The sequence below is a fragment of the Condylostylus longicornis genome, unplaced genomic scaffold (genome assembly GCF_029603195.1).
Source record: "Condylostylus longicornis isolate FDR11 unplaced genomic scaffold, ASM2960319v2 ptg000010l, whole genome shotgun sequence".
NCBI lineage: Eukaryota > Metazoa > Arthropoda > Insecta > Diptera > Dolichopodidae > Condylostylus > Condylostylus longicornis.
This window is the reverse complement of record NW_026577979.1, coordinates 6,830,109-6,855,940: the sequence shown is the minus strand read 5'-3', so window position 1 is coordinate 6,855,940 and position 25,832 is coordinate 6,830,109. Positions and strand designations below refer to the sequence as shown.

At 24.6% G+C, this 25,832-nt stretch overlaps 1 protein-coding gene across 3 annotated transcripts; it reads right to left on the bottom strand.

Moving 5' to 3' along the window:
• Positions 1-250: 250 nt before the first annotated feature.
• LOC129618825 (alpha-(1,3)-fucosyltransferase C) lies at positions 251-20,078 on the bottom strand. 3 transcript variants are annotated; one of them, XM_055533838.1, is made up of 3 exons: positions 19,847-20,078; positions 1,221-2,036; positions 251-1,094 (listed from the first exon to the last, which is right to left on the bottom strand). In XM_055533838.1, exons 2-3 carry the CDS (start codon positions 1,958-1,960, stop codon positions 644-646), a joined length of 1,191 nt encoding a protein of 396 aa, XP_055389813.1. In that variant the 5' UTR covers positions 1,961-2,036; positions 19,847-20,078; the 3' UTR covers positions 251-643. The 3 variants fall into 3 exon arrangements, with proteins under 3 accessions (XP_055389813.1, XP_055389812.1, XP_055389814.1); XM_055533837.1 differs by lacking the exon at positions 19,847-20,078 and adding an exon at positions 9,812-9,906; XM_055533839.1 differs by lacking the exon at positions 19,847-20,078 and adding an exon at positions 7,939-7,980.
• Positions 20,079-25,832: the final 5,754 nt, after the last annotated feature.

The window sequence follows — 25,832 nt, the reverse complement described above, 5'->3', positions numbered from 1 at the left end:
TGAATCCCAAACTAAGGTTTTAAAAGGTTGAAAATTTTTATGTTAATTTTTACTTGTTCCTATTTCCTATTCAAAGTGAGATTCGTATCATGTTAGAGATTATACAATAATCTCTTCAGAAGTTGAAGTACTAAAATTGTAATAAAACATTTAAATTTTTAATATAAATTTATTTCAAAATTTATTTTTGTACACAATTTTATTAAAAATATTCAAAAATGAGCCATTTTGGAATTTATATACTTTTTTTCATATAATATACATAAGTACAGAATTCTATCGCAGTGATTGTTTCATCATAAATGAAATAATTTAATTTTTTATTTTTATTCAAAATTTTAAATTTATCCGAATTCTGTTTAATTAAAATTACATTATATAACATATAATATATATATTATATGTACATAACTATATTATAATACTATAATAAAATTTATTTATTAAGGCAAAATTTAAAAATGTTGAGGCAACAAACGTTTCTACTACTCTATTAACTTGATTCAAGCTATTCTATACATTCATATAACTCATACTCAATAAAGCTTTAAACTGGACAAATACATAGATTTTAACATAAATAAGCAATATTATATCAAAAATAAAAGAATGAATTGAATTTTTTTACTTCTAATTAACAAAATTAATGTAATTCTTTTAATTTTGGTTTTAAACGACACGAATTACCAAGCCACCAATTTTCAATATCTCCATATATTTGTTTTCTATTAATACGATTTGGTTGATTTAAAAACGTACATAATTGGCAAAAACCAGTATTATGATTTATTTCAACTTTATAGTGTTTTTTCCACCAAAAATATTTAATATATTCAGATGGATTTTTATCTAAATACAGTAAATAATCAGCTAAATCTTTTATTGTATCAAAATGTTCAGCATTTATATAAGATTTTGGTGGAGCAAAACGCATGTAATCTGCACCACCAAAAACCACAGGTACAATTTTTCTCTTTAAGGCATTATATAATTTTTCAGTTACATAATCGATGCAAAGAGAATTTTCAAAAGAAAAATAAAATTTATAATTTTCATCTAATAGTTTATCGCAAATTGGTGATCCTCTTGGGCATCTAAAATGAAAAATAAAACAATTACATATATGAAAAATTCAAAATTTTTAAAAGTTTATAGATGTAATCATCTAAAAAAAGGCAGTTCCTAACATATATTTAATATAAATTTTACTTGCAACTTACGTTAAATTTCCACATTTTCCATAAATATCAATTGTCATGTATTTTTGTAATTCATAAGCCAATTTAATTCTATTTGCTAAAACATTACAACGTGAAACAAACCATGCACCGATTTTATTTTTATTTTCAACTAATTTTATTAATTCATTATATTCATTAGAACTGTTGTTTATATTATCTGGTTCTCTCCATGATGGCATATAATTTGGTGCTATTACAATATTACTTTGAATATCTTTAATACCATTATAAGGCCATAATATATCAGAATCTAATCTATATGACATTGTTAAATTAAAAAAATCATAATCTGTTTTTAAATTATGTTTTGTTTCAGCTGGAGATTCTTGTATCGCAAATACATATAATTGATCTGGTGAACGTTCTAATGGTGTCGGTTGAATAATTGGAAATATTTCTGCACCATGAAATAATATTGCATCATAATCAATTATTGAATTTAAATGATCACGATTTGATGTTATAATACAATTTGTTTTTGGACATTTTTGTTTTATGAAATAATTATGATCAACGGTTTCATTTGGTAGACCCCAATTTGGTACTGCGAAAAATTTTGTCCATAATAATATAACATGTTGATCCTTAGTATAGGTTTTTGGTTGATAATTTGATAAAATTTTATATTGATTTAGTATCGCACTATTATATAAAATATAATATAATAAAAAGAATACAATTAAAACTAATATTATTATAATGGGCACTGTACGCTGCATTGATTGTCAGAAAGTTCTACGTTTCAATTTTATTGATAGCATTACTCTATTATAAGATTAACTCTTAAATAGTTATCTGAAAAAAAAAAAGAATAAATAGAAGTTAAAAATTAATTTTAAATTCAAATTATTTAATTAATTAATTAATTAAAATTTGTTTTATTATTAATTACAAAATTATGCAGTAAGATTTGTGCTTTGAGTAAAAATCGTTCAGTTCTTAAGTTGAACTTTGTTGTGAGATTTTTTTCAAGTTTACAATTATATACATATTTTATTTATTTATGTGAAATAAATGGAATTGGAAATTGAATCGAAAAAAAGTGATCAAATTTCTTCAAAGTACATACTTACATACATTATGTAATTATTATGGTCTTTAATTGCTACAATAGTTATTTTTGGAATTTTGATTTTGAATTCAATTTATTATCTGCTCTTCATTTATTAATTTTGTTTGTTTTTAATAACGAAATGTGCATCATCAATAATAAAAAAATTTGAAAGAAATTTGCTCAAATAAATCCTCTAAAACCGAAATTATTTTTTTTAAGTATCTAATGTTTTCCGCAGCAATAAAATCAAAACTTGTTGTTGTAGCGCGTGCATCTTAAAAACCTTAACATGCAGTTGTAGTTTTAAAATAAGCAGCAAAAATAGTACCGGACTATCAAATACATTATTTGACAGCAAGTGCAGTACTTTATTGTCAAAAATAGGACACATTTAGTACTAAGTTAGTATTGAATTATCAAAAACGTAATTTTATTAATATATTTTTGCTGATCATTAACATCTAAATTCAAAATATTATTGATAACAAATTCGTTTATGGGGCATGTACATAATAGCAATTGCAAACCTTATCTAATTTTATAGAATTTTAAAAAACTGTTATAATGTAAACGAAAACATAAAGTTTAATTAATTTGATGTAAGTAAATTGTGAATTTTTTACATTTTAACTATGTACATATAAATTTTTCTTAACACTAAATGTAAATATAACAGCAGTGTAAACAATATACGAAATGGGTGTCTAACCCAACTAATTAATATATGTATATGCTTATACTGTTGCCTATTGTGATAATTAATTTGATAATAATAATATTATTAGCATAATAGTAATTATTATCAATTACTAGCGATCAATTACATGGTAGTTCTGAGCGAAAATTTGTACACATTATTTTTATTTAAATATTTTTATTAAAAAAAAAACATTGAAATATAATACTGTATGACACTTATTGTAATTATCAAATAATTACACATTTGCAAGGACATTATTATATAGTAATTAATTACATATGTACATACATTTGTATTACAGAAAAATATTCTCTCTGATATAGTTCTACGTACAAACTTTTAAAATTTTTTTTTATAATCAATCGTACTTTTAAAAGCCACTATCCATTAAAATGAATAAAATATTAATTTTATAATGACAAAATGCGTTACTAATGTCCTTTTTTTATAACTTTAAATTGTTGAAAGTATATTAACTCGATTATAGCTTTAAAGACAAACACTTAAAACCTACTCTATCATGATAATAATAATTATTACTGTTCACTTCTTTTTTATATACAGTGTCGCACAGTGACTATGTAAATAACTATAATAATAGTAAAAATTGATAACTATCATGTATAGTTGAATGAAATATGTAAGTACATTGGTATAAGTGGTAAAAATCGCGTGTTATATAAGTATGTACGTGCATATGAATATGATTAAGTAACTTAATAGTTTTCAATATAATTTTTTATTAGATTAATAATAAAAATTATAATGTATGAATAAAATAGAAATTGAATTTTAAATAAAACTAAAAATACATATAATATTAATGTAAATAATATGAGCATGATTATTAATATTAAATTATTATGAATAAGTATACATACATATGTAGATAAATCTGTATATAAAAATATGTAATTAATTTGATGAACGTTTATTATTGAAGAAAATCATGTAAGAATGTATAAGTAGTTAAAAAAAAATTTGATGTTGTCAGTAAATAGTCGATCGCATTTCAATGTGTGTGCCTTCTAAGCTATTTAAATTTCAATTATGAAATATGTATACATAGTAACCTTTTGGATAAGATACCTAGAAAAATGTAACTTTGGTTCTTGATAGAAATTCACTTTTTGGGATCCGATTTTAATTAAAAGTTTATCAGTTAATTTCATTTAAAATCAGAAAAGAAATATTAAATCAAGAAATTTTGTTAATTAGTTCAATAAATACTATGCAATTAAAAAAGTAAATAATATGATCCTTATAGTAAAAGTTCAGATACTATGCACAAATTTTTCTCTTACGTTTCACAATCATGAATGAAATTTGACATGTGAAATTTAATTCTATCACAATGCCTTCCTTATTAAACTCATTACACTTGTTAAAGGGAATATTTTTTTTGTCTTTTATATAAGTAAATAGTAATGTTAACATTATTGTGTAAATATTAGGCGCCATAAAATACATACATACATACATAAATATTTTATTATTTGCTGATTTTATGATATCATTGGCGGCACATTTTTAATTATAAAAAGTGACCATTAGTATTTAGTTTTTAATTGGAATAAGGATTATTGTAAAATATTAGGACATTAAAGTTGTGTTTTTGTCTATTCACTTGTCCACTTTCAAAATTTATTCCCACTATAGATTTGAAATACGAAGGCATAGAGAAAATAAGGTTCAATATGCATATATTATTGAAATCAAAATCCATTTACGTTAGTACAATTGTGTTACGTAAATATTTAAAACTTAATGTTACATAAAATTTTTGTACTCATTTTAGATTAATTATGCTTTGAATAAACAAGATCCTGTTACTTTATAAGTTACTATACGAATTATATACCTATTTATTTTTGAATAGAAATTAATAATAATGGTCACTATATTTTATGATAACAAAAAAGCTTTATTTTTCTTAAGCTTTTCTAATGAAATATTTCTTATCCTTTTTGAAATACTTTTAGTATGAAGTCATCACTAATATTAATAAGTTGAAGAAATTTTGAAGGGAAAGCGGTACATGATACAATTTTATTTATAAATTTGAAATTCATTCATGTTAATTCAAATTTTATAATAAAAATTATCTATGTAAATTAACACTTACATATATACATACATACATATGTCTTACATTTAAAAATTTTATTGCATGCATGTTATGTTATACTTTTTTAATTTTATTGGGTTTAAAATGAGCAGCTTATCACTAAAGTTATCATTTCAATTTTAAGATTAGGTTGTCATAAAGAAGTACAATACTTAAATGGTAAAAAATCCAAAATTTTATTTTGAAATTTAATTTTATTAGAAAAAAATAGGTTTTTATAAGACTATATTGGACGTGATTGTGTGTATATCTTCCCACTTTACCCACCAAGTAAGAAGAAAGTGAATAACAATGTAATTTTCGAATGAGAAGAATTTCTCCGTATTATGCGCGTACCTATATCTTGTTTTTTCTAAAATGTATACAAAATTTAGGGCCTGATCGTCTATCTCGCTATTTTACCCACGAAGTGAGAAGAAAGTGAATAACAATGTAATTTTCGAGTGAGAAGAATAATTCTTTATTGCGTATGTCGTTTGTTTCTAAATCTATGCATACAAAATTTATTCACTTTTTTTTTGAAAGTGAGACGTTATGTCGAATTAAAAAATTAGCAATCTTATTGGAAAAGTAAATTATCCATTAGAAAATACCGAGAATTCTGATTCGAAAGTAAATAAAAAGTGCATAAAAAAGCGAGATACATGATCAGGCTGTTAATCATTATTTCCTCATTTGAAGGTGAGATATTATTCGAAAATATGAGAAAAAATCCAATTGATTCCAATGAGTATTCTTATTGGAAAAAATAAATGTATATTAGAAAAAAAGGGGATGAAAAAGTGAAAAGGGGAGGTACTTATACGATTAGGCTGTATCATTTATTAAGATGATTTAACTAAAATATTTCACTATTTTGGAACTTGAACGAAATTTCTCGTTTCAAGTAAGCTGTGGGAACATTTATTGCAATTAATTTTGTTTTATATTTTAATTTAATATTTTTATTACTCATTCATGTCACAATACGACACAAACATCTTATTGAGTTAAATAGTTCTTTTGAGGCGTGGTAATAATTTTAACCGCTTTCATTATTTATGTTTGATTTTTGACCGCACATATTCATTTGTAAACATTGGAGCAATAATAAATTAATGGCTATAACTAATTTAGCGATTTTCTTACAAAATCAATTTCAAATGAATGTGAGTAAGGCAATTGAAAAAGCTTTTCTCACGCCTATTCAATTTTAAAAGCGTCATGAAATTTTGTTTTGAATTTTTTTTTATTTAACTCAAATTTGCTTAAAAAGGATAACAAAAAATACATGTATGTGTTATATGTAATATATACATAAGCTAACCTATATTTAAACAATATTTTGTAAACAATTAATGAAAGCGTATTAGTCGCCATCAATCTAAAATAATCTATAAATATATTTTTTTTTTCAATTATTTTTGTTATTATACCATTTCCTAATAGCCATTCTTAATGGTTAAAGCACTACAGTACAGGGTAGTATATTTTTGATATGCGTTCATAATCGTGCTTCTATGAGTAGTTTTAAATTATAACCACCAGGTGAAAATACAAATTGTAATCGAAAATAACGAATATTTGCATACATATGTAAGAAGAGTTAATTTACGTTGTTTTCATAACAATAATTATTGAGTAAATTACTGTTATTAATTAATTACCACAACACTAGATTTTAAATGTTTGCAAGTAAAATTTTGTGTAAGCATCCAATATATGATGCTCTTGGATCAATTACAGTTAAGAGCGAGATTTTTTTTTGATAATTTATAAAAATTTTGTGTTATATTTTAATGTATGTATAACATTATTATTTATTCATACACACAACTTATGTAAGTATATGGCAAATTAACCACCAAATTTATATATGTAAGTGACTCATTCATGATCATGTTACATTATTTGTGTGCTTTTATAATATTCTCAAATTTAAAACAAAGAACAGATAAATAAAATTTTCTTAAATTCCAAGCTTTTTAAATCACCACATTACAAATACAATATTATTTTTTAAATTATGTAGACAAATGTTCGACTTAGAATAAAAACTATTATACTTATATATGCAAGTTACAATCATCGGTACACCGACGATATTTTTCTTATTATTAAAAATGAATAATTAAATCAATATAAATAATTATTATTTAATTTCATAATTTCTTGGAAATTGTGCATTATAATTAAATATGTAGAAGTTTTGATTATTCCAAATTCCATATTATTCCAGCTTTTTAATAATTTACTATAATAACAACTAAATTATTGCTAGCTGCATATTAATTGTATGTTTAACTACATATTTTATAGATCTTGTGACCTATACTCAATGTTATATTTAAACTTGATTATATTTTTAGTTACAATTACACAGATAAATTTAATCATTTGCTAAAAAAATCTTAGTTGAACAATGTACAACGAGTTGATCTATGGATTAATTGGGAATAATTCGTATGTGAATTGAATGGAACGCTGTTCTTTAAATGGAAATTTTGTTATATGGTGGTAAAAAATAATTTATAAATATTAAGATTGTATAGATTTCTCGTTAATTTTCTATATGAAAATTTGAAGCTATGTACTGAAATAAATATGTTTAACTTTACTCTTCCCTATAATCAATTACTTATTTGTATATATGTCAATCAAAAATTAACAATTATAATTGAAATTGATGTACTTAGATTAAAAATGCAAAAATGAGATTAACAAGAAATTTTGAGGAAATCGGGCTTGTCATTTTCAAACAGGGAGGGATGGTTTTTGAAATTTTTTAAAGATACACAAATTTATTGGACATTTATTTTTAAATATACATTCTTACCAATCTCAAAAATGAATTTTTATCTTTGATTTACATGGCAACCCTGCCTTATACATAAAGTGTTATACGTTTAGAGAGTTATAATGCTGTTAAATCAACGGTACTTATAAATTACAGATTTGATGTTTTAGTTTACGAATCTATTTATTTACAAAATATTAATTTTAATTAATTTCAAACCTTTCGAATTTTAATTGATTGAAATTAATATCATGTGATATAAGTACTCATTTTCTAGACAGTGGTCCTTCGTTGCACCTTAATGTTTTTTATATATAATGCACATTCATTTACAAAATATAAAAACTGATAAGAAAACTAAGAATTCGGATACCAAAATTTCGGATACTTAAAGATTCGAATAGAAATTCGGATAGAGAAGATACTACTTTTCTATTGTAGTGGTTTACTGTATATGCACACATTTAATAAACTTATATTATACATACTCGTACATGTGTATATATGAATATCTATGTATTTAGATTTTATTAAAGTTATCATGTATACAATCACTGTACTTAGTACACAAGTGCAAAAGTTACAAATTCATGCAAATTTTCGAATTAATTTTCGAACTTAAAAGTTATTTATCTAATCTTATTAAGACTTATAAGTATGTACATAATTTGGGTAAATTATGTTATACAAAAGTCGTATAATAGTGATGTTGGCATTGCAGAGTATTGGTTAAGAATGAAGCTTTTAAATTATTTAAATTTTGTCTGACAGAACTAAAACTATACTTGGAACAACAAACTGAAGAAAATAATTTTAAATATTTTTGGTTGTATGTACGTGCATATGCACATAATTTATTTAAATACAAGAAAAATTATCAGATTGGTCTCAATTGAGATTTTTTTAATTTCTTTTGACAAAAGAATTATAAAATCCTTATTCTTGGTATTATTTTTTTTGTACTTCATTCTTGTATTAAATTTAAATTTGATTATTTAATTTTAAGAAACTTTTGATTATCTTTAACTTGAAAAAAATCTTCTGGGTTTTTGACAATTTACATCAATAATAATAATATTTCTGACAGAATTTTTTGAGGAACGCGAAGACTGTAAGTGTTCATCTGAACGAATTCAAATACATTTAAATGTATATAAACTGTTTCCTGGGATTATTGTAAGTCATGAAGTTGTATAAAAAACGTGAGCGTTAAGGAAAGTGGTATATGGAAAGCGTATTGTTGTACCTTAAAAATTTGAAGAAATTTAAAAAATTTTTTTACTATTTATTCATTTTATTTGTGTAGCTGTATAATACATATAATATATACATACATATATTTATTTATATACCAGTCCAATTACTATATTGTTATATTATTTAAATGGAATGTATAAAAAAAATAATTAACTAATTTTTGCAACTCATTTATTCACTGATAACGTTAAAAATGTAATAAAAAAAGTTCTTTCTAATATTTTTCATTATTCGTAAATATTTAGGAATAATGAAGCTCTAATTCAAGTATGAATATATTACAATAAAAGTCACGTGTATGTGCGAGAAATTTTTCGCGGAAAACAAGTTACTTTATATTAATTATAGAAATTTTACTTATAGAAATTCGATAGGCAGGTATACTTGTACAACACTTGATAAAATTCTATTTTCCGAATTATGTCATCGCTATTATTGTTTATAATCGGGCTCCGTCCATATATTTACAATAATCTAATTCTGTTATACACAATATTTAAAAATTAGGTTTTAATTAATTTTTAACACAATTTTCTCTAATTTCATTACTGTTTTTCTGAATGTATTAAAATCTCAAATTTTTAATTTTTTATAAATGTACTTATTATTTTTTAAAATAATTAATTTTCGTTTTTATTTACTTTAAATTTATTACCGTTAAAAAATATTCCATTAAAAATTTATATTGAAAAAAATAAACCGAAATAAACTTGTTACAATCCGAATGGTTACAAGTGTACTAAATATAAGAATTTTTTTTATTTTTAAGCCTTCAATGTGAAATTTTTTATGATATATTATTATACAAATACACACACACAGATTTCATACCGTTTATTTTTTGTTTATGAACGTTAATACACACACATACACAAATAATTATATAGGCATTGTCATAAGTAAAGATTATAGACTTGGACATTATTGTTGTTCTCAATTTTTTTTGTTAAATTGAAAATAAAAACAAGTAAAAACGTTTCAGTCGGTATAAACCGATTGAATAATACCCTGCACCTTTCGTTATTGTGTAGCAATTACTCGAACCTGTGAAGTCATTCTATAGAAACTTCACGGATATGTCTGACCTATAATTGGACATCCGACTGCCAAGTTTCATGAATCTGACTTTATAATTTTTCCAAATATTTAAAATTAGCTTTTGGAGTTGTATGGCAAGTACCTGAATCTGTCAAACAATTCCATCAAAACTTCACAAATATATCTGATCTACAATCGGACACACAACTGCCAAGTATCATGAATCTGACTTTATTATTTTTCCAAATATTTAAAATATGCTTTTGGAGTTGTTTGGCAAGTCCCCAAACCTGTCAAGCAATTCCACTAAAACTTCACAAATATATATGATTTATAATCGGACACACAACTGCCAAGTTTCATGGATCTGACTTTATTATTTTTCCAAATATTAAGAATAAGCTTTAAGACTTGTATGGGAGCTACTCGAACCTGTCAAGCAATCCCATTAAAACTTTAGAAATATGTCTGACCTATAATTGGACACACAACTGCCAAGTTTCATCAATCTGACTTTATTATTTTTCCAAATATTTAAAATTAGCTTCTGGAGTTGTATGGCAGGTACCCGAACCTGTCAAGCAATTCCTCTAAAACTTCACAAATATATCTGATCTATAATCGGACATCCAACTGCCAAGTTTCATGAATCTGACTTTATTATTTTTCCAAATATTTAAAATTAGCTTCTGGAGTTGTATGGCAGGAACCCGAACCTGTAAAGCAATTCCTCTAAAACTTCAGAAGTATATTTGACCTATAATTGGACACATGACTGCCAAGTTTCATGAATCTGACTTTATTATTTTGCCGAATATAAAAAATTTGCTGTTGGAGTTGTATGCCAGCCACCCGAACCGGTGCAGCTATCCCATTATAATTTTTAGAGCATGTGTAGAATATAATTGGACACATGTATACAAAGTTTTATATTTATAGCTTTATTAGTTTTTGAAATATTTAAAATAAACTCTTTGAGTTGTATGGCAGCTACCCGAACCCGTTGTCCGAATTAGTCCAATAACAATAGGGCTCGTCCTTGGCACAAAAGAAAAAACTTGTGAAAGTTTGGTGTCGATTGCATTATTCGTTTTTGAGTTATCGTGCGAACGGACGGACGGACGGACGGACGGACGGACAGACGGACATGTCTAAATCGACGCAGAATTTTACGCTGAGCAAGAATATATATATATGTCCATACCGCAGATGACTCCTTCAAGTAGTTACAAACTCCATACCAAAGTTAATATACCCTTCACGAAGTGCAGGGTATAATGAATAAAATGAAATTTTCCTCCTTATTAATTACACACATTTAAGATTTCATAACATTTCTACTATCAGACATAAGTGTAACATTTCTATTGTTAAGTAGGTATACAATTTAAAGTTGTTTTGATAGAAATTTTAAGATATTTTACATTTTAGTAATTGCAATTCGAAATCTAAATTGACTTACAAAATGAGATTGTGTTGTAGATGTTTGATTTAACATTTTAAAAAATATCATTGAGAAACAATGATTTTTGTATCTGTATCTGTTATATTATGTAAGTACGGCGTAACTATAAAATTTTTGCAATATATCTACCTATTATTCTATGGATAATCTATTACAATCATTATAAAATAATAACCTCCATATATAGGTGGTATTGTAATAAATTGAGAAATAATTGCAAAAAACTACTTAAAATCATGTTTTTGGTACACTTGTAATAAATTGTATATAGTCTTGAATATAGAATAGAAGAATATGTAAAAGTAACTTTACCGTACGATTTACCATTGCGTTTAAACAATGATCAATAAAGCATATAACATATATATATATATATATATATATATATATATACATATATTATATATATACATGCATGTATTCAAATGATTGAGAAGATCGTTCCATTGCGAAAACCAAGTATATATATAGGGTCGATCAACAGTCGATCAATAATATAGTCAGTCGAAATGATAGTTTACTTATAGTCTTGGAAATTTGACGCTAAGCTGACATCTCCCGTATTGTATGCAATATTAGCCATAACAAATGAAAGAGTGAAGTATATTGTCCTCGCTGACTCACGACATGCAAAGTGCCTTTATACTTTGCATATCATAAATTCAATAATATTTTGAAAATTTTGAAAAAAAAAAAATACATTTTTATATATTTTTTTTTAATTCAACATACGAAATACCTATACGTGTATAACCGCAATATTTTATTTATACCATTTATATTACTCATACTTTAACTATTTTTATGATTATACTCACGTTACGTTACAAGTAAATAATGGTAAAGACAACGATTAATGAATATCAAAGTAAAAAATTGAGTAATAATCCAAATTTTTAAAAATTGTACAATGAATTTTGAACAAAAAAAAATTTGGTAATATGAATTAAGTTCTTGGATCTTAAATCTACATTTTGTTTTCAATAAATTATTTACAATGTTAAAACTAAGGCCCGTCTGCGCCTTCGCCTGATCGAATTAATTAATAGATAAATCAGTTGAACACATTTAGAATATACACATAACAACATTATACTAATGATCTATTTATATACATACATAATCAGTTTTATATGTTTATATAGCAAGAACTTATTGCATTTGATCGAGCAAGAAGATTTGCATTTGATTGAGTTCTGAAATCTTCAAGAACTAAATTTTGTGAAAGGCCGAAGTTCGACTTGTTAATGAATTAACTAAGATTGAAAAATTATGATAACAATAACAATTTGAAAATGAATAATCACTTTAGTTAAGTATAAGGTTATATGTGCGACAAATAATATACATATATGTATACAAATATTTATGTTGTATTCATACATATATTATAAGAATTTATAGAGAACCGGTGCGTGAGATTTATATTTTATTATTTTCTTATCAAAATTCTATTATTTTTTTTTAGTTCTTTCAAAACTAATCACACATTTCGAATTTTACAATATTGAGCTCTTTTTGACTTAAAGTAAATTCAACTAAGCATATACCTAATTAGTTTTAGTTTTGTTATGATCGGAAATATTGAGATATGTTCAAATAAGCCTGACTCTTAGAAATACAGGGTACTTCTTAAGTCCTTATTATGATAATGAAGCGAACGAAATTTTGGTCCAATATGAGTTTTTGGTATTATGATTAGCATATTGACCACAATTTTAGGCGAGTGACCTGTCAAATCTGTCGAATGAAAATTATGTGTGACAAGCTTGGCGAATCAAGCCAAAAATCAAAATAATACATAAGTGCTTTTTTTATTGGATATTATAGCATTTATAGTGATATAATGGAAAAATCTAAACTATCTGTAAAGTAAGTTTTATAAAATTCTACAAATTATTGTAAAAAATATTGATTGTTTAATATTAGTTTAAGTGTGGAAAAAACCAACCAAAAAAATTCGAGCATTTAATTACATTAATGGAGAACAATCCCTACATTACTAGAGCAAAAACAAAAAAAGCAAAAACAATGAACATATGTGTGCCGTTAATCTTATTATTTTCGGTAGGTATTTTGATGTCTTGCGGTAGCATCATTTTGGGTATGGCGCATGAAAGCATTCGCCGTTCACAATTTAAAATGTCATTCAATTCGCCTAGTCCATTCAACTCTCCTTCGACTTCAATTCGCTTCGCCGATTATAATAAGGGTATTAGATATAGAAATATAGGTACATATATAAATATGCGATTATGATATAACCATAATAAATAAAAATTTGACATTTCGTTTAATTGCTATTAACCAAATTCACATTCAGTCCCTCATTTTGAGTAATTACCTCTTCTTTTCATTTATATACATAGATATATCGGGAATATGAAATAAAGTTGTTGCTGTTCTTTTTCATTTTGGTTTTCTAACAATAAAATTTTGTTTACAATGAATGATTTGGAAAATTTCTTATTGAAAGTTATAACTTCATATACAGTGTGATTCAGAAAGGTATACAAAAATATATGCCATTGTTTAGAGGATCGAAAACGGGTAAAACTTTTGTTCCAGAATGGGTGGCAAATCTCAAGGGTTTCCGAGTTCCAGGGATTTTAACCAATTTTCATGAAATTCTTACTTATCCAAGTTTTTTTTTTGATTATAACATCCTTTTTGAAAAAGATAAGAACTTCTAACAAACAGTTTCTGAAACTAGGCCTTTCAGAAGAGTTTAAAATAGACATACTATTTGATTTTGTATTTTATGTACCTTCGGAATACCAAACGTTCGAACTTTACGGAAAATCAAATTTTTCACTTGTTCTATTTTGGAGTTTTTCTTAGCTAGATAATTTCGTAAAAATGTTTTACAGCTGCTTAAACTTTAATTTAAGTCCGCAACATTAAAAATATTTTTATGGTACAGAAAATATAGTACAAAAACCATTTCTATGTCAAGATTTCAAAGGCCCTATTTTTCACTATTTTTGATTTTTATTGAATATAAGCACTGTAATTATCAGCTGTTATTAATTTTTGACGACAAGAGTCACTCTCAAAGACAGTGTACATATTTTAAATCTGATATCATAAATCTGAATTTTAAAGTTTTTATTGAAATGTGACATATAATAATAAAATTGAAACGAAATTTTATACAAATTTTTAAATTAAAAAAAAAAAAAATTGATTTTAAAAAATTTTAAATTTTTGAAAAGAAAAACTGGAACTTTCATTTTGAAAAAACAAAAAAAAAATCTAGTAATCAAAAAATTTTTTTCGAAACTTTTCTTGGTAAAGAAAATTGATTTATTTTTAATTTTCGCCAAATTTTATAAGAAATGGTACCTATATGGTTTGAAATTTTTAAATGCATTTTTCTCAGATTGGGTGCAATTTAAAAATTTAGAAAAATAATTTTTAGAATCTAGACACCATTGGGCATCTGAAGTTATTAAAATTATTCAGCTGCAGCGAATTTTTGAAGACATGCCATATAAATTTTGACATTTATTTTAATAGAAAAATATTTTTTTTTAATAGGAAAATTTAATTTGTATTTATATTTGTGTTTAATAAAGTTTGTGATATTTACATTATGAATGGAATTAATTAATTTTAAATAAATTTCTAAAAAAAACTAAAATTGCTGTATGGTTGATCCAAAAAAAGTTGGTTAAAATCCCTTGAATTCAGAAACCCTTGAGATTTGGTACCCAGTACGGAACAAAAGTTTTACCCATTTTCGATCCTCTAATCAATGGCATATGGTGTTGTATACATCTTGTAGAATCACCCTGTATAGTATTGTGTCATAAGTATATACATACATACTCATTTATGTACGAGTATATATGTACATTGTGTTTAATAGGTGTGTGCTGGTAAATTTCGTCATTTAAATGAAATTAAATGTTTTTACATGTTTTATTTAAAGCTATTAAAAATAAATATTGTACAATAGATTGTATTGGGATATTTTAAAATAATTTTCCTACTATTCATGTAATTTTGTTAATAATAAATAATTTAATTAAAAAAAAATGTTATACACATATATGTATGTACATGACATATTCTTATTCATGACGTGCGTGTACATATGTACAAATACTCGTATGTACATATTCTTGTATTGTGTTTTATGTATGGAGAAATTTTTATTACCGTACGGAAATAACACTCATTGCTAAAACTTCAAATCGCGATTACAAATCTATTGTTAAGTTCACAAATTTATACATATATATGTATGTATATTGTATAATATAATATGTTACAAAATTATGTCAGTACGTATATTTCGATTTTATGCTTATGATAACATCACGTGTATGTTAATATAAATATTTTGTATATACATAGTAGATTGTTCATGCTTGCATATTATACATTTAGGTTAACCAATTTTCAAGGTTAATATAGTTTGTTATAAGAACGTATAAATACGGGTAGAAGAAGGTGAATGTTAGAGAAACCATTTAAATTTATTTTTATACTATACTTGATTGATATGGTTGCTTTTGTTCAGAATTTATAACAATTTGAACTATAAATATTATATTAGTTTATAGAAAAATATATGGTGTATTTATAAATGTTTATTTAAAACTGATATTAAAATATTTACGCGAATCTTTATTATGTATGTATGTCTGTATGTATGTATACAAATGACAAAATTATTTTCGCCACACTATTAGATTTGTGTATACCGCTATGCATTACCAAATTGAAGCGGTTAACAATGAAACTAAGTGGTTTACAAGCAAGCAGACAAAAATTTTTTTTGGGTAAAAATAGCCGTATTACCTATTACAAGGGTTAATTTTAGTATTATGTTGCCCTAATAAATTTTGATTATATATTGGAAAATTTTAATTAAATAATATAATTCAATACGTAAATAATGTCACATATCGTCATACCCTTATTTATATAACCTGTAATTTAAAAATTATAGTAATCTGGCATTATCGCAAAATTTAACTTCTGAGTTGTAAATTACTGAAGTAGCAGAGCATAGTTTTGAAATTTCTCGCACTTACATACTTAACACCATTTTCATTGATTATCATATAAGAGCAATATTTTCAATAAATTAACATTAACAAAAATATTAAGTTATCCGTGTTCATGTAAACAGCAATGTTGCGCCAGTGAAAATTAAAAAAATCGTTTTATACGAGTAAAGTTTTGTTATGAACAGTTTAAAATTTATATAAGATTTTATTCAATAAATTTTATAATATTGTATGCATAGTTAAGATTTTACTTTTTAAGAATTGCTTAAAATATTAAAGCTTTGTCAAATGATGCACGTTCGTACAAAATAAATTAAAGTTAACAGCAAGGAAGAAGAAATTCTTAATTGATGTTTTTTTTTTATTTTAACAAATAAAATATTTCAGTCTTCTTTGAAGTTGAATTTGAAGTATCACAAGGTTATGCTCTCAAATGTGAATTGTTAGAACACTATGACATTTCTATGACACCTAAGCTTTTTCGTAATGCCTTATACCTATGGATATCATATATTATAAGTGTATGTACTTCTGTATACATAATAAATACAACAAAAAATGTATAACCAAAAAGTATTATAAGAATGTAAAAAATAACATAACCGCAAGACAAAAATAAAAAAAACTTATAATCTAAACATTGGAAATTGATAGCAGAAAAAATGATGTGATCAGCAATTATTAATTTATTTCAATGTATGAATTTAGTTCTTCGTACATTGGTTAACTTTCTGCAAACAGATTTCTTTTATCGGAAACTTTGTCGGTTGCTTTCGTTGACAAACAGAACTGAAAAACATATTAAATTTCAAGGAATTTCACTTATTTAAGATAAATATTGTCAAAAATGCCCCTAGTAAAATTTCGGTTTTTCAGAACGGATATTCTCAACAAATTCGCTGGTTTATTGCTTCAGAATTTTAATTTGCAAAGAAATAAAAATTTGGCCTATATAGTAAAAGTTGAGTGACTCCCAGCTAAGAAAAATTGAAATTGACAACCAGATTTTTTTCTTTAGGCAAATAGACAGACGGGAAGGTAGCCAGACGGCCAGACAGGCACAATTGTTGCGTAAACATGATAAACTGTTTACTAGATCCAAATAAGCGTATATTATTTTTTTAAGATTTAGCAAACAATTTTTTAAATGTGCAACACATGGTTATTTAGTTTCAATATATTTAAAATTATTTTTAAAAAATTTAATGATTTAAATTTTTTAAAATTCGTTCTTTGGACCAGATAATGTCCAATGGCTGTGATATTTTACGAGATTCTGCAATATTTTCGTTATATGAAAGCGTCTGTGCGAACAACTTAAGCAAATAAAGTTTACTTTAATATTTTTCATCAAAAATGATCTGATTATATTGATACGGAAAAGTTTTTGCCTGTTCTTCATTTTATCGCATATTAGCATATAACGTTATTTTTTCATTATATTTAAAACTTAATAATAATTTTTAGCCTTATCACCGTTTGCATGTATGCCAATGTGTTATTTATGTTTCAAGTCAGCATAAGCAATGATTTGTTCAGATAAATATTATTTGATTATATGAGAATGGCTAATGTATTTTCAGTTCATTAATTATTTATTAAATGTGAATGTAGTAAATAACTGTGGAAAATTATTAAGGTCATATTTGGAGCTGTTATTCCCAAAAATATAGGATATTCAAATTTTGTAATAATACTTTACATTTTACAACATCGGTTTGGATTGTAAAGATTAATTTAGATAAGAGATTAATTTAGATTTTTTTTAATAATTTTTCATTGCTTTAATCAGTGTAAAATCACACCACAATATTGCTTAATGTGATTTAAAATGAACATACAAATTTAATGGTAAATAGATTTTAAAATTTTAATGCAGATAACATTACTACACACATATAAATTCATAATATACTTGAAACCTATATCGGCAAACTCAGTTATTGGTCTTGTATTATGTCCTAGGTGTCAATATTCAAAATTTCATTTTCCCATAATACTATATTGGAAATACTTAGGATTCCAATATGAAGAATTGTATATAATACGTTAGTTACACTATTTACTAAATTGATTACAACATATTATTCTTTCACATAGGTATATACATATTATATTTGTATATGATACACAGACATACTCTCCCATGTTAAATAAAAATAATTTCTAAATAATTATGGAAGCTCCTCATACTTTTCTATAAATAATTTTTGATAACTGTATAGAATAGCATTCTTTATTTGCAAATTATTAAAATTTATAAATTTTAGTATCTACCTACTTTATTTTTAAAATCTCATAGAACAAAAATATAGCTATTGGCAAAATTTTGTTTTCATCATGTTATACTTATTATAACAATATTATAGCTTTTTCAAAAGAACAACGTATAGTGTATATGGGTGCATGTATTTAAAAATTTTTATTACTACAGTATGTATTTGTGTATAATGTACTTGAAATAGTAAACGATTTTGGATATAAAAAATTTAAAGAAAAATTTACTGAATGAGATCATACAGTAAGCGTCATAGATTTTGGTATACTATATGAAATCAATTTGTATTGTAATGATGGTAGTAAAGATAATTAAAAATTTGTTATACGTATGGCGTCTGCTTGAAAAGTAATAAAAGCTATTATTTTTTGGGAATTACAACTCCAAAATATGACCTGAAATATTCAAAGCTATTTATCCACCGTGCTATTTTTTTGAACTTTTTTTTTCATTTTATTTCAGCAAAGCTTTTCACAGGAATTTGTTATCATTTTTAGAATTTGTTCACAGTCTATGAGCTTATTATGGCTGATATTGTTTGCATTTGCACTGTGTTATATCCTAACCCACTCCTTTGTTTATATGAAAAGAATAACTTTTACATAAATCATAAAGTAAGGGCGTACAAAATATGAACCTCACTTTATATACACATTTAATTAAGTATATACTTACTACTTATTCACTGTATTTAATGAATTGATCTTTTATTTCTCAATATTTAATACAATTTTATATTACATACATATATACATACATATGTATGTACATACATCAAATAAAATGTAATCAACGAAATATTATTACCACTTATTTGTTATTTTAAAAATAAACTTGTAAAAATCATACATCAAAAAATATTTTACTTATCCCCGGTCTCTCACATACCTCATAATTTTGCGATGCAACTTCTAAATTAATTACAAACTTGTCTTTTTTTTGGTAATTATAAAACAAAATTTTTACAAACTGAATAATTTACAAGGTTAATATTAAAATTAAGTAAATTAATTATTTTTGAAAAACAAACAAGCAAAACAAAAAAAATATAAGAATACAATCAGCGAATATAGAGCCAAATTTAACCGGAACTATAAAAACAACCACTTTAAACCGTTCTATTCAATTCATTTGGCGGTACTAAAAGAATAACAAAATAAATGGGCAAAGAAAAAATTTCTGATTTTGTTTTTATAATACAAACACAACACAAAACACAAATTAACAGAAAATTTTTGGTGGCAAAAAGTAGAAAGAAAAAAGAAAAAGAATGAAGGCGAATATTTATTTGACTCTCTTATATGTACAAGTTGTACCACCATTCTTAAATTAAAACAACAATTTTTGAACAAAACACGCGTTCAAAATAGCATAATTTTATATAAAAGCTCTAAACCATGTCAGCCCTTATGAGATAGTACGACAGTAATAACGAGCTAATAATACTTACATATATTTAAACACCTTTTTATAAGTTGTACGAGTAATACAAAATTAAATTATATTGATATTCACAGAGCCCATTCTTTATATTTCTCGTCAAAATTTCAATGGTTATTCATTATTCATAAATTGCCCATTTTTGGCATAAAACAATTTCTGCAAAAACAAAATTTAGTTTAGATTAGATGAAAGTTCGGTTAAGAGTTATTTCAGTCAATAATTAAGAACCAAAAAATGTGCTTAACTGCGGCAAAATTTGAACACTGTTCTCGCCTTTTTTTGAGTTTTTTTAAGTTCAATTTTGCGATAAACCATCTTATGGCACATTTTCTATTGACAGGAAAGAAAAGAAGCAGAAATATTTTGAAAATTTAACTTGCAAAAATCTAATTGGCAACGAACCGCATAAATTGCACACCTTGTCTGTATAATTTATTCGAATTTTGGCTTCTTTGTTTTGTTTTTATTTAACAAAAATTATAAAACAAAAATTTTTTTTAAGTCTGATGTCTAATATAAAAAGTTGAAAATATATTTACAAACCTACATATGCTAGTATTACGTTTCAAACCCATATATACCCGTATGTATGTAAGATTGTGCCGAAAAATATCCAAAAACAAGAAAAATTAATTTTTTTTCTGATATTATTTTTTTTCTTTTTCTTATTGTTTTTTTATTAGAGAATAATTTTTAAAGAGAATTCTGGTGATATTGTGCTTGTTTATGCCATATGCATTGCAATCTATGGCGACTATAGCAGGGCGGGCAATAGGATAAAAAATTAATAATAATTATTGACCTTTTTTGAATTTTGATAGTTTTGTCAATTTTATTAAAATCGCATAAATCTGGTGTTGCCATTCATATTATAATTGCAGTAGATATTTCATTATTGTTTCACAGAAAAAAACGCAACTACTTCTGGAATAAACGAATAAAGGAATGAAAATCTACAGTACATTCTTACAGTATCTTTATTAAAAAATTAGAGCTTGCACAAAAACAAGTATCCAGTACGTCTGGCAGTACAATTAGAATGGAAGTTGGCTTTTTTAAATTAATAATCTTATGTACTGCAATGCAATTTTGAATAGCAATTTCAAAGTCCAAAATGAGGTTAATTAACGGTGGCCTCATTGAGCTCATTAAGGGTAAAGTTTTTATCATGTGAGTTTTAAGTGAGATCAATTTTTTTTGAATCAAGTACATATGGTAAGAATACTAGATAATTTTAATAACAAAAACTAATCTTCCGAAAGAGTTCGTCCTTTCAAGAACTTCAAAGTGCTTGTGGAAAATTAGTTTTCATGAAATAAAGTCCATTTATACAGTCCATAGAAATATTTTAATAATCATGCGTATAATCTGTCGAAAAAGTATGTAATCTTAAAGAAATATTAAAAATTGTAAAGAAAATCATTTTACTATTTGCTATTTTTTCTCAAATTGTTTGACTAAACAAGTCATTTTAAATTTTTCATTTTGTTGTCATGAAATTCAACCGAAACCATTGTTATTCAAGTGTAAAATAAAATACATACATACATACATATTAATTTTTCACACGAAAATTTTGTTGTTCGTTTTCAATGTCATTTATTGTTTACTAAAATATTTGGCTAGAAAAAATTTGAAAAATAACACAAAAGCTGCAAGTATTAGAAAAAATTTTTACATTAAAGGCATAAATAATTAAGATGTGATTTGTTTTCGGTGGTCCTAATAATACACTTATAGGAACATCTATATTGCTTTCATCTATTGGCTTCATTGTTGTGTGTATTACAATAACTTTATATGTAAGTTCAAGAGCTTTTAATCTTATTCAACCTTTTATAAAAACTCCAAATTTGATTTATGTTTTACAAAAATACTTTTTAGGCACGCACATTTTTTTTCTAATTACCTACAACAATAAATTCATTTTATTCATTGTTGCGAATGTATATGAAACACAAAGTAAAAGTATGTTGTATAAGAAAATGGGGATGTTGGTGTAGGTGTATAATGATTTTAAGTTCATTTAACCTCTATATAATAAACCTGGATTTAATAATTTTATGGCACGTGAGTAATTCAATGACTAAGACTCTTAGACTTTAGAATTCTGTGTTAAGAAGGAAAAAGTGGGAATTCCATTAACTATAAAGAGTTATGTTAATTTTAAAAATCAGTTAATTTGTAAAATACGAACATTTATTAAAGAGATGAGAACGTACATATATGTATGTATAATTTTTGTAGATTTGAGGGTTTAAATCGAAAATTTGTACAGATACATAGTCAAAATAAAATAATAAAATTTTCTATTTTAAAATATCAAATATAGCTATAGGTAAAATATTGTATTTTAATTTTTATATTAATAATGCCTACATTTTCGCCGGAAAAATATTTACTTTTATAATACAAGTAAAATGTAAATTTTGCATACATTTAGGCGATGAAATATTTGCATTCTATTGTATACATACAACAATATATCTATATTTTGAAATTTCTTAAATTTGAAATTAATTTATTTAAAATCAGTAGGAAATATTAACAAAAATTTATTTTTAGTTTGAATAATTTTGTCATTTTAATTGTGTAATTAAAAACTTTTAGGTTTAAATATACTTATAAATAAACCTTACAAGCTTTATACAGATTTCATTGTATACGCAATATATTGTGAACACATTAAATTTCACATATCGAGTTTCAGCGAGTGAGAAATCTAAAAATCCCATTTTTAACGGAATGCCGGCCACCCTATCTGCTGATCTACTTTAGTTTCTCACTGTGTAATAAATAGATTAAGTTCTTGGACTAATCAGGTACCTTAATTAAATAATATATGGTATAATAACTAAGAGATTCTCTTTAAATTTTATATTTCAATTAGACTCACGTCTGGGGATTGATGTAACAATCTCTTCATAGAAATTATTTAAAAGTAATACTAACCTCTACGAAGTCTCTCGCTCTTTATTTTTCTAGAATTTTACTCAATAATGAAAATAATGAATTTGAAAATTTAAAATAGCTTTGAACAAACGTTTTCACATTTTCGTATAGATATTTTTCGCAAATTTAATACAAGCTGGTGGCATACTTATGTTTGTACAGGTACAGTACACGTACATATTATTGTTTGAGGTTATGTGCTGTTTAGATAAATTTTTTGTTATAATATTTTACAAAAAATTATACTTATGTATATAAAAATTGATTCTAATATCTATAAGTGCATTTTAATTAAGTAGCAAAGTGGCAAGAAAATAATATTTTTATTAATGATTTTTTCCACTTCTTTAACACTTACGTACATGAATACACTAACTATATACACTGAATATACTTACCTGTTTGTAGTAGAAGTGCACTTCATTAACAATGAAATTTGTATAATATGATTTTTTTATTGATTGATGATGTTTCTATACAAAAATGATAAAGCCTAATTAGGTTCAATAAAGAATAATGTGTAATAAAAGTGAAAGATTAAAGTGATAAGAAAATGAACGAGTCACAATAATGATTGATTAATTTTATGGCACATAAAAACTGTTTAATTTTTTTATAGTTTGTAGGATAGAAGTGATGTAGGATTTTTCAAAATAAGAGTATGTAATGAATGGCCAATTTACCTATAATTTAAATAATTTGAAACCTGTCGCAATAAACTTTAACTTTTAACAGATTTTATAACACATGCGATACTAAACTGTACAAGCCAATCAAAATAATAGCAATTATTTGGGGTTTTATTGGAAATTATCGGAACCTATACGTATTTCTTGGCAAATTTCTGAAACATAATTAAAAATTGTAAATTTGGTGATTTAACTACGTTTTTTTGTTAAGTACTAAAATTATTGCTAAGTACCATAATTGTGGGAGGAAATTATGCTTAGAATTCTCTTCTTTAGAAGATTATTGGGGTCTTTTTATATAACAAATTATATTGGAATTAAAAAATGGAAATAGGAAATGTTGTATTTAATAATCGAATAATAGAAGTGCTTCAGAAAATATCTTAGAGAGTATTTAAAAAAAAATAAATAGAGAGTAATTTGGATTCCCAAAACTCTACATTTCATAATTTTAAAACTATTTTAATAATAATTTAAACATGAATACCTTAATAATTTTATTAAATTTCAAAGAAGAAGATGTTAAGAGAAAAACTGAAATTTTTAATCTTAATAGATACGAACAACAATTTCACCTCAAATATTGGATTTATTATAGAAAATATCTTAGAGAAAGCGGGTTAAATTGAATAATAATTATAGGAGAGTAAAAACCTGTTTATAAGTAGTAGCAAATGTGCAAATTTTGGGTGGTCTAAAAAACGAGTCCGACTGTACTGATAAATGCCTAATAAAATTACAAGTAAGTTAAAAAAATTTATATTCTGTGATTTACCAATTTATTTCTATTACCATAATATTATTTTATCAAAATATTTTCAATATACGAGATTATAATAAGTAACTATTAAATTGTTCAATTAAATTCAATAAATTTTATTTAACAATTTAATAGACGACAATTTTCATTCAAAGAAATATTTGGAAATCTTCAACTATGAGCACTTACACATGTAATAATTTAACTATTTACTTTATAAATAAAAAATGAGCAATTAATAACATTTTACTAACTTGTTAGTAAAATATGCTTTATGTATAAGTTGGCATGTACAACTTAAAGATAATTATCCTACATATGTGTAGTCATAAAAATATGTATATAATAATTACAGTATGTTAAAATAAGACTACTTTACTTTCGTTAATAAAGGGGCATGTAATAAATGAGTATACATAATATATTTTGACAGCTCAAAACTGTAATATTAAAAATTTATATTTGTAGATAATTAATGAAAATTGTTTATAATTAAAGGTAATTGTCGGTAATTCTGATAAGTGCGATGGAAATGTAATCTTTCATTTTTGACACAATATTTATTTTTGTTTAACTTATGTTATAATATTGCTAAAAACTTTTTCAAGGTTAATGATATTGTACTCGTGATAATTATATTAAATAATTCTATAAAATGATTAATTAGTTAAATTGCTCAAAAATATTCTCTTATAATCAGGACATTTTACTCGGCTGTTATCAAAATGGTGACGTATATAATTAACATTCTGTTATGCAAAAAATTTTTTATTTATTCCAAAAATATTGCTATATTGTTCAAGTGTGGCTGTTTCTAATAGTTCATTTCTAATTGTTTAATAAACTTGCAATGTCTATATATTATTATGACAACTAAGTTCTAAAAACACGGAAAAAACTTAACGTTTATTAGTTTGATAGAAAATTACAATTACAAATTGAAGCTACTAAAAAATACGTCATAATTTTACATTTTAATAAGGCTGTGTTCTATATTAATTTTTTCAATATACTTTTGCCAAAATAAAAT

What these genes read in the sequence shown, in the direction of transcription:
- LOC129618825 (XM_055533838.1), bottom strand. Translation starts at nt 1,960, where the DNA reads ATGCAGCGTACAGTGCCCATTATAATAATATTAGTTTTAATTGTATTC. An exon ending in GGAAAATGTGGAAATTTAAC is followed by an intron (nt 1,095 to 1,220) that starts GTAAGTTGCAAG and finishes TTTTCATTTTAG; the next exon opens with ATGCCCAAGAGGATCACCAA.